The 17,620-nt window shown below is 39.8% G+C and overlaps 1 protein-coding gene across 6 annotated transcripts in view; it reads right to left on the bottom strand.

Annotated features, from left to right (window-relative positions):
• sept9b (septin 9b) overlaps positions 1–17,620 on the bottom strand; it is a 134,596-nt gene that overhangs the window by 7,299 nt on the left and 109,677 nt on the right. For all 6 annotated transcript variants that reach the window (XM_037536433.1, XM_037536431.1, XM_037536429.1 and 3 more), the window contains 5 exons: positions 12,009–12,188; positions 7,867–7,995; positions 6,881–6,962; positions 6,615–6,752; positions 1,215–1,332 (listed from right to left, as the gene is read on the bottom strand). In XM_037536433.1, coding sequence (XP_037392330.1) covers positions 1,215–1,332; positions 6,615–6,752; positions 6,881–6,962; positions 7,867–7,995; positions 12,009–12,188 — 647 coding nt within the window. The remainder of the gene's footprint in view (positions 1–1,214; positions 1,333–6,614; positions 6,753–6,880; positions 6,963–7,866; positions 7,996–12,008; positions 12,189–17,620) is intronic.

Genomic DNA, 17,620 nt, shown 5'->3' with positions numbered 1-17,620 from the left:
CTGACAAGAAGCTGGACTTGTATTTCCAAGAATGCAGCAGTAAGTGGGATGTCAGGAATACAGGACATTACTATAGGATTTCTACTGTAAATGTAATTTGGAGAAGAAAGCGGTAAATGCACTCACCGAGACATGGTTAGAATCAGGATAACAACAAAGTTCTGAAATTGCTGAATAAAGTCTGTTTATTTGATAGCTGTGTAGCTAAAGTTTTAGCATTTATGCTGGGAAAATGAGTGTTGGCTCAACATAACTAGCAATAAAGTTGCTCATTTTGATAGTTGCAAACAATGAACAAGAAGAGACAATTAAATCCTAAAATCACAATTATTTCTGATAATATATCATCAGACCCTACAAACACTGTCCATCCAGACCCCCCCACAGCCAATCCCATAAAACAATCCCATTAGCCCCCCTGTGGGTGTGTATTGGCCGCTCACTGCTCCCTGCTGTGTGTTCTGTTTGGCCGTTGAAGCGGAGAGTGGAGGAAGTTTCAGCCTGGCGGGCTTCCTGACCCAACAGGACTGTGTGTGTGTGTGTGTGTGTGTGTGTGTGGGGTGGATACACCTGCTGCCCTCCAAATACACTCCACATACAGCCATGACTGAGCCTCCAAGGGCAAAACAGCTTCTAATTACAGCCAAGTTTTACTGCACATTTTTAAAATATAAAACATGCCTTTTGCACCACATTGTATGCTCTATTTTTTAATGTTAAATTCAACACATACAGTAATTGTGTATTTAAGTCTGCAGACGTGTGTTCCCAGTAGAGGATAGATGTGTAATCTTATTTAAATCAACAGTAACGTGGAATCTGAGCAACATTTTTGCACACAACCATAAATTAGACTTTCACAGGGAAAATCCTTCACTTCTGCTCATTTTCGGGAAATAGAACTGGATCTACTGACCAAGGAGCAAATTACTTATAATGGTCTTATAGAGCTCCTAAACTCTGGAACAGCATTTCACAGAATATTATAAATGAAAGCTCAATAAATTCAGATTAAAAGCATTTCTTTAAGCACGTATTTTCCAGAGTATTGTAACTCATTCTGTCTTGATGTAACTGTGCTGTTATTTTCATTTGAAGTGTAGTGTTTTCATCTTTCCAGCGTTATACTTTTATTCTAGTGTGTGTGTGTGTGTGTGTGTGTGTGTGTGTGTGTGTGTGTGTGTGTGTGTGTGTGTGTGTGTGTGTGTTTTTACCTTTTTTTTGAAGAAATCTCTCTCCTCCAGCGTCAGCGTGTCTGCCTTAGCGATGACGGGGACGATGTTGACCACTTTACTCAGATGCCTCATGAACTCGATGTCAATCGGCCGCAGACTGAAACCAACAAAAGCAAACTTTAAACAGAGAAGTTTACCACTGATTTCATCCAACTTGTCTTTCGAATAAAAAAACCTGACAATATTTATTGTTTTCGCGACACGTCACAACACACTTTTCTGAGTCGACATATTCAGTTCTGAACCACTTCCCAACTGCTTGCTTGAGGGGCAGGCTGATCACAGGCTGATCACAAAAATCATGTAGTGTGTAGTTAGTGTGTAGTTACTAGGCCAGTAATGGTTAAATGGGAACTCAACTGATACAAAGAGGATAATTTGTCCTGTTCAATCGGACTTGGTGTGCCCTGTGTGTGAAATATTCATAGTTTAGATAGTCACTACCTTCTCTGTTTAGATGTCGGAAAAAAAAAGAAATATGGTGACATACTGTGTATTGTGAACGTTCTTGAAGTATCATGACATTACATTTTTTGCTATATAGCCCAGCTTTAGTGTCAGACTGAATTTAAGGACTGCTGACAGCACTACAGCAGAATGTTGCTGTTCCCTTTAAAGTACTTTTTTTCTTGTTTAAGCTTATTCATTATTTCATTTCTTATTCATTTATTTCATTATTTCATTCATTCATTATTCATTATTGTAAAGTACTAAAAATGAGAAAAGGTCCAACTACAGTGTGTTTAAGTGCACAACAGCACAGCCTAAAGCAGCTAAAGCCCAAACTCTTATTAATTATTAATACTATTTGTATATGGTTGTAACATGAAATGAACACCAGGGGGCAGTAAAGATCACATGCTTCAATCTAATCTATAAACCCCTTCAACACAAATCTAAGACAAGAATACCGAGGGGCAGGCTGATCACAAAAATCATGTAGTGTGTAGTTAGTGTGTAGTTACAAGGCCAGTAAAGGTTAAATGGGAACTCTGGGAAACTGATTTTTTGCAAAATTTTCACATGATTAAATGGTTAAGATGTAAACAGAGTCTTTGAGAGTGGTTTGGTGTGGAACGCTCTGTTCTACAGAACCTTAGAGTGAGAACTGTTCACAGTGGTGACAACAGGACATTCACCTCTAAAAGCTCCCTCACAGAAAGTTATTACATGAAATGATTATGAATCGACAGCCAGGTGTCCGAGACATCGTTTTATGGTAGTTGTGACAAAGTTTTGGTATGAAGGTATTTTAACCACTGAATTTTAATCTATTCATGGTGGAGGGATACATGCAATACTTGTTTTTCTACTATTTTCCCCATTATCAACCTTCCATACAAACTCAGAAGACATGTTCACTGGTGGTTTTGTATAGTAAATAAAATGTCTATGTTTTGCACCCCTGGTTCCTATCACCACCACTGTGTAGTTCTATAATAATTCTTATTAGTTATATAATTCATTATTTCATGTCAAACCACTCTGACTTTGTAACTTAACCACTGAATTTCTGAAATAAAAAAAAACAATAATAATGAAATCGGTGGAATTAGTGGAATAATTGAGTTGCTGTTGCTGTGGTAACAGTCTCCAGTTTACAGATGTTTACTGATGGTTAATATATTGATACATTTCATTCAAACCACAACAAACAGCAGTCTTCTCACTGGTAAACATGAACTTTTAAACATGTTGGGTGACATGATATGCTACATTAACATCTTATTTATTGTACTGAACATAAATGAGACTGTTCTAGAAATACAGATGTGCTGGTTAATGCAGCAGACAGATATTACAAAAAGCTGTTCATGTTAAGGTGTATTATAAAGTGCTTGAGTAAAATTGTGTCTCAGTTAGGTAGTTTCAAACAGTCTCAGACGAAACAGCTTTAGAGAAGGCAGCATAAGCCTAAGTGACCATGAACGTTTGTGTGACATTTACAATTCCCTCCTTTTTCAGCAGAGTACCTGAGGTTATGTGGCCAAATGATGAAAACCTACTACAGTGGCTTAACCATTTACCGTGGTCACTCTTCACTGAATAACAGGACTCTGTTACTGGCACAGGCCTGGCAGTTACTGAATAATATTAGCCTTATCAATAACGCATTATTAAATTGAGAGTTCAAGGGGTTTAATATTGAGCTCATGAGTCAATCAGGTGTAACATCTCAAACAACAAAACTCAGATCGGTCCACTGCGAATGTCTGGTGGTGTACTCAGACTGTTGCGGTTCCTCTTGCTCTGTATGGGTAAAGGTTAAAGACGGGGACCAAACCTTGGGAAAAAGAAGTTTATAACACAGTCTAACCCTGTGCCACGGTTTCAGAGGAAAAAACTGAAGACACTTGCTCTGTCCTCACTTCCGTTGGCAACGTGGAGCTCATTGGAGTTTATAGTAACACTCAAGCCGTTTTCCCACTGCATAGTACCGGCTCGGCTTTTTTGGGTCACCATTAGGCAAACCAGGTACCTGGTATCACCTCCATCGAGGTTCCAGTTGAGCTGAGCCAAAAAAAAAAAAAAAACCCTACAGACTGCTGATTGGTTGGAGAGACACGTATGATAGCTACCAGGTTGCATCTCCTTTGAGCACCAGAATTGTCTCGCCATCTAAACTCTGATGTAGTTTTTCCCTGTTTTTTCCCAGCAGCCTTTTGTCTTGCTGCCTTCGGCCTCTTCTGAATCCTTCACATCACGGCAGTTTCATAGCTTCACTATGATGACCAGCTACATTTGAAGGGACACTACATCTGCAGTGGAAAACGAAGTAGCTAGTACCAAAAGCAAGTAAAGTTGAGCAGAGTCAAGTGGAGTTGGTGCCAAGTGGTGGAAAGTGGAGGACACTGAACCGATATCAGATATTGGTACTGGGCTGATATCAGTGGGAAATGCTGGATGGAGAACAGGAATAAGAAAGTCCTGTAACAATTCTATCCAGAATTGTCCACAATCACAGCATGCTATCACTTTCTGTGAACTATCACTGACTCCCAGCTCAGTGAAACAAGCAGAGAAATTGTGTGGAAAGTGCATATTCTGTGTTTGTAACAGGAAGAGGATATTTTATAAAGATTTGAAACCGACGGATTGATGGCGTGTTATTATGTACAGCTTTGTTAAGAAAATCCTCTACAGCCTTGCCTTTTTTTGGACACCGAAATGCAAATCTATGCATACAAAATATGCACTGAATCTAAGTCAAATGTATTGCTTTATTAACATAATTATGCAGTTTCATATAAATGATTAAGTAAATGTGAACAGAACATAATAAATTTACATTAATACCACTGGACTACTAGGAGTTAAAGGTCCAGAGAGGTGAGCCAGCTGCTGACGCTGGTAGAGAGTGGGTTCTTTGAAATAAATTTTAAAAAGTCAGAAACTTAAACCAGCCCTGAAGCCACTGACGGCTAAAATATAGATCTCTAGAATTACTCACTGCTGCTTGTACTTAATATTCACAACACTTATAATCATTTTTTACATAAAGCATTCATATTGTGGCTTAAGGCATGGCAACAGGCAAAACAAATATACGACTCTGGCATCAGGAGGAAGACATCGGTCAACAAGACCCCAGAACCATCAAACTGGCCGATCAGTCGCAGAGACAAAGCGGAAAAGAAGCAGGGTGATCTTTCATTTGGTAGGAACTGTTCCAGAACCCTCTCAGCCTCAGGAAGCCGCGGCCAAACCAGGGAGACTGCACGAGCCTGAAACAAAGAAACCCAGCGCAGAGCCGGCTCAGGCCAAACTTCAGATTCATGCAATTATTGGAAACTTTCCTCGTCAAGGAGACTCCGGTCTCGGAGACACCACGCTGCTCTGGACCGCGTCCAGAACCGAGTACTACCAACTGCACAACAGCTGTTGTAAAATGCTTAACCTCTTCATGCCTGCATGAAAGTGAATGGGAATATCCTCAGCACTTCAGTGGCCTTTTATTGGCCCTGTGATGAAACAAATCAATAATGAGCACATTTTCACAGTAATGTGAACGGCATTCTGCATGTGTGCAAGAGCTCAAGCGTTCTGAACGAATCTCCCAGCATATTTTAGGTTTTACAGGGTACATCTTCACATGACTAGACATATACCCTGAATTCTGCAGGCCTTCAGGACTAACTAGGAAAGTGCAGGAAATGATGTGATGCTGCGCTGAGCTGAGCTAGTGAGCAACAACAGGGGAGGAGTGAGAACCCTCAAAGACAACTGCCGCTTTCTTCATATCACACAGTGCTGTACTAAAAAAATAAAATTAAATAAACACACAGCATTTAAACACAAAAACAACTCTGAAGTGTCTAAGGGACAGGAATATTTCAAAACTGTAAGACTCTATGAATTCTTCTATGAATTCTTAGAATGTTGAGAGTATTTTTAGAATAAGTGCTTCGTTCTCTGCTTTGCAGAACTGATTCCCTGTTTCAGATGGTTGTTTATAGCTGTAGGGTTGTGGTATAAGAGACCTCCGACTGGCTACAGGGAAACGATATTTCCTGTTTTCACTCCTGTCAGGTTAAATATACCAGAGCCAGGAACTGAGATACCCGTCCAGCTCCCAGCCTGCAGGGTCTGAGAGTGCTGTAGAGGTGAAAGGGTCTGTTTCTGAGGCTGGACAGTGTTACAGATGAAGGAACTAATGTCTGAGAACGTTCCAGAAGCAGTTATGTGGCATGAGGCGAAACTAGCAGCTGGTGAAGCACGCACGCACACACACACACACACACACACACACACAGCTGAAACACTACAGACACACACACACACACACACACACACACACACACACACACACACACACACACACACACACACACACACACACACACACACACAGTTGACAACAGCTGAGTACTAAAACACACTCACACAAGTGTATAACACAAGTGTGTGTGTACTTGTATTGCTACAGTTGTGAGGACCAAATGTCCTCAAAATAATAGGACAATATGAAATTTTGTACACGTGCTGTTTACACAACAAATTCAACATTTTGGTTAAAAAAAATTAGACTGATTTTTGGATAAAGAGCCTTCAAAAAAATCTGATTTTAAAATTAGTCACAATACAGGCAAAAAAAAAAAAAAAAAAAATCAAACATTTTACCCAAATCATGCAGCTTAATCATAATAGTAGATCTATCGTAGCAATAGATCAATCCAAATAATAAACAAACATAACACGTTTATTTATATACTTGTAATTGTTCTAAAGCCAGTGATTTCAACCAATAAAGGATTAGCACTCAAATGAAATCACATAATTTTCTACGGTGGCTGCGTAAGACATTTATACACTTATATTTTTAGGCATAAAAAGTGTTAGTGTGTGTGTGTGTGTGTGTGTGTGTATACACTCTCTCACCAGTGTCCTGTAGGTGGTACGAAGTAAATGCAGCAGTGGACGCGTGTGTCTGGGATTCTCTTCTTCCGGCTGATGTTGATCTCCTCCTGCAGGTACTCTTCATACTGTTCATTAATGAACTTCATTATGGGCTGCCAGCTGCAGAAAACACAAATACACACAAATTAAAACATACAACCGCAGTAAACACTAACTGCACCTTTAGTATTAACTTTTTTAAAATTAAACAAATGTCAATTAGCAAGAAAGGGAATGAATGGAGTTACCAGTTCTCGTTGTTGATCTGGTCTCCAAATCCTGGCGTGTCGATCACTGTTAACTTCATTCTTACTCCTTTCTCTTCGATATCTACAACACACACATACACACAATGGAATGATTTCACATTCACAGACTGATGCACGCGAGTTTCATACACAGTGTAGAGATTAGAGATGGCCTGATACCACTTTTTCATTTCAATACCAGCACTGAAGCTTTGATTACTGGGCTAATACTGATACTATCCAAACTTTTTCTTTAACTACTAAACTTTAAAATGAGACAGAAACACTTCACTTCAGTAGTCTATGACACTAAAACTACACTCTTAAAAAAAGATGATGTGCATGATGAAATGTTTCTTCCAACTGATGGAGAATGTGTTGTATATGGTTCTCTATAGAATCTATTCAAAAGGGTTCCATATAGCACCAAAAAGGGTTCTTTTAGTGTTACAAGCTTGACGTCATAACAGAGAAATGTTTTTAGTGCATACAGCACATTTCATCATGCAAAGAACCACTTAAATCATGCAAATGGGTCTTTAAGTATTCTTTAAGTATTTAAGAGTTCTATATAGAATCATTGTCTTTAATAAAGAACCCTTGAAGAATAATCTTTTACCCTCAATCACTCTATTAGCCTTAGAGGAGAAGCTACAAAGCTAATGTCATGTTAGACACCATGAGTGAGTGTATTTCAGGACTGACATGCAAAATGACTGGATCACATTCTTTTTATATCCTCACAGAACCCATCCAACATCTACTGATATCAGCCTTATAGCCTCACCCATCAATATTAATATGCCTTCTTTAGTGGAGATGCATACATGAAACTGAAAACTGAAAAGTTGCCAGTGATGTGTTTACTAGGAAGGCATCAATACTGTGTTTTTTTAAAATAGAGTTTGATACCATAACAAATTACCATCAAAACATTAAAATCTTAGATCATTTTTGCAGGTTTTGTACGTGTGTGTTTTATTTACCATGGCTGATAGATTTGATCTCGATGGTTTGGGGGATCCTCTCCTCGTCACTGGACATCACTGACCTGCGGCTCACTTTAGACTTAAACAGTGTGTTGATCAGAGTAGATTTTCCCAAACCGCTCTGACCTACAAACACACACACACACACACACACACACACACACACACACACACACACACACACAATTATGATCATCAGTACACTGAGCTTTTGTGTATTCAGAATTTGGAGAATAATCGTGATTTAGGTGTTCTCTGAATATTCTGTCTTTCAGTCATCACATTTACAGCTCGCAGCCTTAATTAATACATAGAGTTCACTCTCACTCATTCATGACTGAGCTAACATCAAGACAGCTCGTTATTGGGCAACAGATGGAAGGATTTCCAGAGCTCTCTCACTTACACACAGTGGACAATGAAGAAGTCAGTGGGGAGTCTGAGAGAGCAGCTTGCTGACCCTCCTCCTGCCAACCATGACCAGGCAGGAACAAAAGACGTTGTGAAACAGCAAAGCTGCCACCTTCAATAAAACTAATACATCTATAGATCCCAGTAGTACAGCTATGTGCCTCACTAGACCCTGTTATCTACCCTACTAAAACCATTTATCTGCCCCACCATAAGCATTAGAACAATACAGTTATCTGCCCTGCTAGAACCAGTACAGCTATCTGCCCCATTGGAACCAGTTATCTACCCAACTAGAGCCATTTATCTACCCCACCATAACCATCACAGGTGTCTGGCCCACTAGAACAAGTTCTTTGCCCCATCATAGCCAGTATAGCTATCTGCCCCACTAGAACCAGTACAGCTATCTAGCCCAATAGAACCAGTTGTATGCCCCATCATAGCCAGTATAGCTATCTGCCTCACTGGAACCAGTACAGCTATCTGCCCCACTGGAACCAGTTATTTAGACCACTAGAAACATTTATCTGCTCCACCATAACCATTACAGCTGTCTGGCCCACTTGGACCAGTTATCTGTCCCATCATAACCTGTATAGCTATCTGCCTCACTAGAACCAGTATAGCCATCTGTCCCCAACAACCAGTTATCTGCCTCATCATAACCAGTATAGCTATCTGCCCCACTAGAACCAGTATAGCTATCTACCACACTAGAACCATTTATTTGCCAACCATAACCATTACAGCTGTCTGGCCCACTAGAACCAGGTATCTACCCCATCATAACCACTATAGCTATCTGCCTCACTAGAACCAGTATATCTATCTGTCCCACAAGAACCAGTTATCTGCCCCACTACACTCCAGTATAGCTATCTACCCTGCTAGAACCAACATAGCAATCTGTCCCACGAGAACCAGTTATCTGCTCCATCATAACCAGTATATCTATCTGCCCCATTACAACTAGTTGTCTGCTCCACTAGAACCATTACAGTTAAATGCCCCAATTGTGTCGTTATCTGCCCCACTAGAAACAGTACAGCTATCTAACCAACAAGCATAGTTATCTGCCCCGCTAGCAAACAACTTCAAATCATATAAATGTATCCATTACATATTTATACGTTGCATCCTGAAAATAAATATAACAGCTCCTTCACACTTCAGCAGCAGAGCATCACAAGCTCTTCCATAAGACTATGGGTGTGCAAGTGTCACTCTGAGCTCCTCCCACAGCTCCTCAGTGTTTGTATGTGGCTGAGCTCCATCACAGCTCTCCTGTGGGCTCTCTGGCAGGTAAACAAACAAAGCCACAAGTCGTTTACAGAGTCTTTTCCAGCCCTCAGCTGAGTAGAGCTCGCTAATTAGGGGAAGAGTGTAAACGCACACACAAAAACAGTGGAGATGTTGCGTGTTTAAATGTGTACAACACAATACAGTCTGACAGCAGCTGCTGTAACAGCAGGGAGTAAAACAACAAAAAGAATTTACACGAAAATAAAGACTACAGACACGTGAACTGCTCGCTTCTGATGTCGTTCAAGGCTGATTTTCCTCAACAGCTACAAGTGGCCACAAGTCATCGCTACAGGTGCCAAGAAAAACAAATAAAAACTGAAATGTATCTCAACCACCCATAGCGCAGAGCACATGCTGGGAAGGGAAGGGAAGAACACCTTCAAGACGACTCTATAGATCCAACAGAATAAAACGTTCAACATCAATTAGTTAAGCTTTGGCATCACAACTAGTTTCACAGTGCTAATTCCAGCTAAAAGATAGGAGGTAAATAATGCTGACTGAAGTAGCAGACAATGCACGTTTGTCTTTAGGGCTGCAACAATTAAATCAACATCATAAATAGTCATCATCATCGTTGCCTGCTAGTCCAAACAGGGTCGTGGTAGCAGTTGGGAGAGCAGAGAATCCCAGATGACCTTGTCCCCCACAACTTCCTCCAGCTCATGCCCGGGGACCCCAAGCCGCTCACAGGCCAACTTGGAGACATGATCCCTCCAGCGGGTCCTAGGGCGACCCCGGGGTCTTGTTCCGGTAGGCTGTGCCTGGAAGACCCCCACCGGGAGGCCTCCAGGGGGCATCCGGATCAGATGCCCGAACCACCTCATCTGGCTCCTCTCAATGCAGAGGAGTAGCGGCTCTACTCTGAGCTCCTTCCGGATGACCGAGCTCCTCACTCTAATCAGTGTTGATTAAAAAAGCCTTCAATGAATCAAGTTATCAATTAGTTGGGTTAATGACTTTTGCTCTTCCCTTTAATTGCTTTAAGATGATGTCAGACTCAGGAAAACATACTTCACATGTATTTATTAAAGAAGGCCCAGAAGAAGACGTCAAGTTCTTAGACACATAAGCTGGATGCCCGTCCCACCACCATCTTTTAAAGATCAAAGCTTAAACTTAAACTCTCCTCTGCAGACCAGTTTCTGCTCCCACCATGATGAATGTTCTAAACTTTCGCTATGATGCGAACACGCTTGTGCAGGACGTACTTAAACTTTCCGATTCAGCACGTAATCACATACAGGCGTTTACACTGTTATTATTATTCTATTTACTGGAATAATTTACAAGATTACCCACCTTGTTCAGTCCAATAGAAACTGTATTCTGAATGGCCTCAATTAGATTTATACATCAGTTGGATTATTAACAGATTATCAGGCTGCATGTAAATGCGGCTAGTGGCTACTGTACACTCACAGAAATAAAAGGTATGTAACGGTCACTGGGGCAATATCCCTTTTGTCACTGGGGTGGTACCCTCAAGTGTACATCTCAGTACCTTTAGCCAGGGAATATAATTGTACCATAATCCAGTGAATTTTCATTTTCTAAATTGTATTGACTCTACACACCCAGTCTCGCCTGCAGGCTTTAATTTTATTGTTCTGTCTTAAAACATTAGGTTATGAAAAGGTACTAATACGTACACTGTTTTACCTTTGAGGGTACATTTGCATTGTCTGTACCTCAATGAATGAAAAATGTACCTATACAGAACCTTTATTTCTAACCGTGTATATCTTGTTAAAACCACAATCAAAAGTAAAGCACAGGGCATCACCATCTGCTTTTCAGCTAACTCTGTTTAGTAAAGCAGCTGCACGTCAAAGCTCTTAGAAACTGCTCAGCTAAACTATACTGTTATCAGGGCTGCCTGTAGTGTAATGCACACAGATCAGCTAAGATGTTTTTACTGTTTTCTTCTCTCAGTTTAGCATTCATTCTACATGACAACACAGCCTTAGGTCACGGATAGTGGTTAATGCATTAAAGCAGCGTTACACTCTACAATTTTCATCATGATAACGCTGTTGCACACAAAACATGTAAATCATTAAAGAATTATTTGATTGTGAGTTAAAATCAGAGGTCTTTGAATGTATAATGTGCATTATGAATGTGTATACAGTGTGAGAACAAACCTATGTGTGAGCTGCATGTTTTATAACTGGCTGTTCAACCGAGTGGTTAAGTCACTTGTCTCCCGTGGGGGATGGCAGGGTTCCGTATCAGTGTGGAGAAGCTCTCATAAGGCTGTATTGTGCCCAATACATTCTCATCACTCTGGCACTGCATGTTTGAGTTTATTTGATTGGTCCTATTGCAGTACAGTCTACCACTGTGAAATGATGGAGAATTTGGCCAACATTTTATTTGCTATAATCGCACATGGTGGGTTTAAGCCAGTGACTCACCCACTACCATGATGTTGAGCTCGAAGCCCTGCTTCATGGCCTTCCTCCTCATCTGCTCCAGGATGGCATCGATGCCCACATAGCCAAACTCCGCCCCCTTCTCGGGCTTCGCTGGTTGAGGCTGCGCTGCCTTTGCTGCGTCTGCCATGTTACCGTAGAAACTGGTGATGACCTCTGACCCTGACGATGCAAACAGACAGAAAAAACAGTCAGTTTGTTGTGAGCAAAATAAAAATCTTAAAATTTCACTTGGTTTAAACAGACTCAACTAAACTGAATCGAATAAACTTTTTCCAATGCAATAATTCATAACTGGACATCTGAACATATGAAACAAACAACACAAAAACAACACAAAAGTTCTGTTATATAGATAGATGAACTCTGATGTTGAGTGATTGTAGGAAATGGTCATATTTTTTTTTTCTTCCTATTTATAATGGCTGTAAAAACAATACCATAAACAGCCACACACTCTCTGCAGCGGCTGCAGCTCAGCATGCAAAACACCACTGACCCACAAACATGTACAAACACACCTAATCAATTACAGCCTCACGTCAGACCAACTGTACACATCACAAATCATAATGACTCAAAATCATAAATCATATCAGCCGTGCGAGGGGGCGGAGCCAGAGACTCACGGGGAATTTGCTCCTACTGTTCAGTCTTGCTAAATGTGGATGACCTGTTGTTACCTGCAAATGCATTTTAAAAGCTTTGGCTTCTAGTCTACAAACATTGAGCAATTCAGAGCCATTCAATGTTAATTGCAAATGATGAACTATCAGAGCAGGAATTCATGGCCTTAATCCTTATCTGCTGCTGTTAAAGCCCACCGATAACAAAGGCATGTTGTCATTTTCTATGAACTATTTCTGACTTGTTGCTCATCAAAACCAGTAGACAAACTATGAGGAAAGTGCAGGTTCTAAACTCCATAACACATTAGTGTGCTCATAAGTAAAAGAAGGGAAACTTTATGATATAATATTTGAAAAGCTATTGTTTTGTGGCTGTTAACGCTTTGTTTATTTCATCATAACAGCAGTTTTTTTCCCCACAAACACTGTGCAAGCAACAAGTTTAACAGTTGCAGGAGAAGCTCAAGCCATTTGAACGTTTTTACTTCTTACTTTGTGAACAAACAGAAAATGTATACTGTTAAGTTCATATTTGACCGACAGCCGATTTGGTCCGACTCTGAAGATGAGACTACACTTAATTCCAAAACGGTCATCACCACTGAGCAGATTTTCAGTCAGTAGCTGTGACAGAAGAACATCTAAACAACCTGGAATTAGCCAGAAATTAACCGAATACCATTCCCCAAACAAAATGGGCTGAAAGACACTGCTACACTGGCTGGAACAAAACAACATTAATACTGATCTAAGATTAATACTAAGCTACACTTGATATTGTAGCAGTTTTATGGCTCAGTCCATACTTTGTTACTCTGACGCTGCTTGTTAAGGAACTATAATTTGGCAGAAGGAATTTCTAACATTAAAACATTCAATTTATTTATTTTTTACTGTATTTATTGAACTGTTGTATAAAAGCAATAGAATGATCATGATCTAACAAAGCTGAAAATTCTGAGATTTTAATATTTGGGGGGGCTGTTAGGTTCTTGTGATTAAGTAATCATTATAAGGTATTGATATAGAATGTAACTTTACAATTACTATAATGGAACTTATTTTTTTTATTTACATAATTACACTTGAATAGTATAGCACAGTGGTTTCAATGATTGAAGTGCAGGGGTACTGCTCAGGGACCTAACTGCTCAGTTTTATAATCAACTTTAAATATGACGTTATTTCTGGAGATAATTTGCAAAAATATTTAAATATCTATTGATCCTTCACTGCATCTCTCCAAGCAATATGCCATAAATGTGTGAAAATAACTGTGCACACAAAGGCTGTGCAGACTGTCTTCAGCATCACAGCATTCAGGAAATGGTGTTTACTTCCTTCACTCAGTGATACACTTCCCGTCAGTGAGAGACACACACTACTCACACACACATAAAAAACACGGGCCAAACATCAGCGGGGAACCCTGAGAGCTTTCTATAGCTTCAGAGAAAACCTGATTTCTGGGAGCCTGTAATTTTTAATTCATTTTTCTTTAAAGCAACAAGTTTACCGTAAAATAACAGATTCAAAATCATTTTGATGATACACTGACGTATAACAGTGAGAATCGCATCTCTGTCGTTGCCATTCTCGGCCAGAACAAGAATCTCTCTCTGGGGCCACGTCACACATCAACAGTTCATCTAGCTATAACTACATATATAGCTTAGCTAGCTGTATTCCCAGCATGGACATCACGGCAGACACTGCTGATGAACCAAAGAAGACACTGTCAGAGGAAGAGAGAACTAAGCAAGAGACCAGAGAGTGACTAAGCAAGACACCAGACAGAGTAAATGTTGGACTGGCTTTTACTCGCTGGTGAGAGCTAAAAGAGACAAAAGGATGCAGGACAGTCTCACAGCTAACAGGAAAACAGTGACAGAAGAGTTTTCATCCCTGCCAGTGTTATTTATGAAAGACCGCACCACAGGCTGTGATCTTATATGTGCCTCACAGAGTTTTGTAGTTACGCTAGATGCCAAATGTCATCTGACCTCAATCTTGTTTCAGGCTAGCATGCAAAGAAATATATTCATCATACGCCAAAAAAATTTAGTCAGTCTTTGTCAGTCTCACACCAAATGAGCCCCTAAGTCTGCAGCCTTCTGTAATAAAATCCTGTATCATTGAAATGATACATGAAAATGAATAGCCACCCAGCAGTAGTTTAAAATGACACTAAAGCTTGGCAATATGACTACACATGTTATTAGTGTGATAAATTATGTCACAATATGCTTTGCTGCACATATCATGCTTATTATTACATCTTAACATATTGATATGTAACATATCAATACTTGTAGAACGCTGAGCCACTGTGTGTTTCATTATAAACAGATCAAAATTAGCCCTGTTTAATAGGATTTAGTGCCAAATATGAAATAAAATTAATTTTATTCAGTTTTTCATACTTTTTTTTTTATGTAGCTCTACAGTTTTTGTCCCTCAGTTTCAACTGTAAGAAATAAATATTGTGAAATCATGTTATAAAAATTATCGCAATAATATTTTCACCATATCGCCCACCTCTAAATGAACCTAAATGTAATTGCTAGCTTCCATTAATGCAGAGAAAAGGAAAGAAAAAAATCTTAAAACTTAGTCTAAAACTCCACCTCTGCCTCAGCTTCAACCAAAAGCTCCACATGCAGAAGCAGCCCCCATTTTACATGAATCTTTGGCTAGAACTCCCCAATACAGCTTCAAAAATGACAAATCTGGTAAAACCTAATCAACCAGAGAAGCTCACAAGCTCAAGTGTGGAATTTTCCATTCGAGTCAAGGCTGATTCACCGCATGCTTCTCTGTTTCCCTACATTCCTCTGACATTTAAACTAAAGCACACAATCAAACGTGAAATCAACACTACAGCCTGGGGTGAACCGCACTGCTCTTTATGCCAGAACTGAAGCGAACCACTCCAAAACTGCTTTGCAAACAGGAGCCTCACTAATATTTCACATTTTCATCAGTCCATTACAAGCAGAGGTGTTTGTATAACTGTGACTGTTTAGTGTGCGTTTCCAGCTGTTAACAGCAGCTTTTAAAGGCCTGACTTTATCCAGTTTACTGAACGACTGACATCCCTGGTTCCTTAGGCAACATTTAAGCATGGTAAATGCTAACATAGCTAAAAATGAACAAACAACAGAGCAGATCAGGTTTCATAAGCATTTTGCCTAACAGGCCCAACAGCCATCATTCACTGTTAGCCATATTAGAATCTTTGGAGGAAGTTCTGTTTTCATCTCTTCACCCATACAAGTCCAGAGTTACTGGCAAACCAGGTTACAATAAGGCTAAACGGGGTGTAGTGTAAGTATAATCTGGCTGATTTTGGAGCCAGTTTGCTCCTCCTGGTAACAGCAAAGGGCCTTTTGATCTCAGGGTGACAAACTATGATCTTCATAGATCATCCTGTGGTTAAGGGTGTCTGTAATCCAATCTTTACTCCTCCAATCTGCTCCCAGTCCAGTCGGGGCCCTAATTGCAAATCATGAATAATAATATCTTCAATATTTATGCCTCAGTATCCTGTAGTTTGGGGTGGATATCATTTCTCTTGTGTGAAACAAAATTTTGAGGTCATGCAGAAATGATATTCAACTGATGAGAGCTGAACTGATCCCTTTTTATGTGCAGAGGGCAACAGGCCACCAGCACAGCAATAGCCTCACTGTCGTCCACCATGTTTCTTTAGATCTAAAGCTATGTTAGTTTGTGAGAAACAATAATCAATGACAAAAAAATTAACAAAAATTCTGTGAAAAATGTCATTATGTGTGGGATCTCAGGTTTTTAACATTGAGATTTCTTAAATCCTGCAGAGTGGGCCACGCATAAGCCCAGCTTAAAACATCTCTTCTAAAATAAATAAATGCTGTATGATTAAAAGCTTTGTAATCTGCGTTTTCTTCACTACTTCTCGGCTTGTATAACTGAGCTATGAGTGAGAAATGATTAATAAATATAAGTTTTAAAGCATATTAAAGCATACACATTAGCAGTATATATCCACACATTTACACTGCTTTCTTCAGCATATCAATAGAGATTAAATATAGCAATATCCACGGCTGCATTGATACAATTTCCTAAAAGTTTAAACATATCAGTGTTTTTCATTTACTGTTTTTAATGGAAACCACTGTAAATGATCAAATCTAGTAATCTGGGGGCAGCCTATCAAAGTAAAGTGGGTGGGGCTTGTGCCAAGGACACACCCACGCTCAAAAGCCCCAGCTTTTATACTGAAGAGCTCATAAATTGTAACCATTGTGGTTTGTGGTACAGGGCAGACCAGCAGAAACTGAAAAGGTTTATTTATCTTTTATTTGTCTGATCCAAACCAGCCTGTGAATGAATCTAAAAATACGTGTGTATTGCGTATAACCAGTAACAGGTGAGAGCGCTCTAGGAAGAGATCAGATTCTCTGTCCTGAATTCCAGTGGAGGGTGAGTGGGCTCTGGTTGTTGGACAGTCTGTGTCTGCTGTAATTAAGGGTGAGACACTGAGAGCAGTTGGCACTGTGGCCATGCTCTGCATGCCCACTCTGATGCCCCTCTGAGCCTGTGGCACCAACACCTGCTGCAGCCATCTGCTGAGCTGGAAAGGAAACCCTGTCAGGAGTGCATACTGAAAGATTCAGACTGAGGGCAGAGTCAGTTTAAATACAGAGAGAGACTGTCATTCAGTCACTTTAGAAATGTATCCTAAATACAACACTTCATGTCATATGACGGACCTAGTACTGGGCATTAAGATTACTGGCAGTATATATATATATATATATATATATATATATAAAATGACTGTTCAATGTTATTATGTATACTTTTTATAAACTAAAGAATTCTGGATGCCTTCTTAAATCTTTCTGCAGATTAACAATGCTGTGTAATTCTGGATGTCCCTTCACATTGAATAAGATCCATATTTAACAACAGAAGTCT

Source organism: Pygocentrus nattereri, chromosome 30 (genome assembly GCF_015220715.1).
Source record: "Pygocentrus nattereri isolate fPygNat1 chromosome 30, fPygNat1.pri, whole genome shotgun sequence".
Lineage (NCBI taxonomy): Eukaryota > Metazoa > Chordata > Actinopteri > Characiformes > Serrasalmidae > Pygocentrus > Pygocentrus nattereri.
Note: the sequence above shows the minus strand (reverse complement) of the source record. Positions and strands in the feature narration are given on the sequence as shown.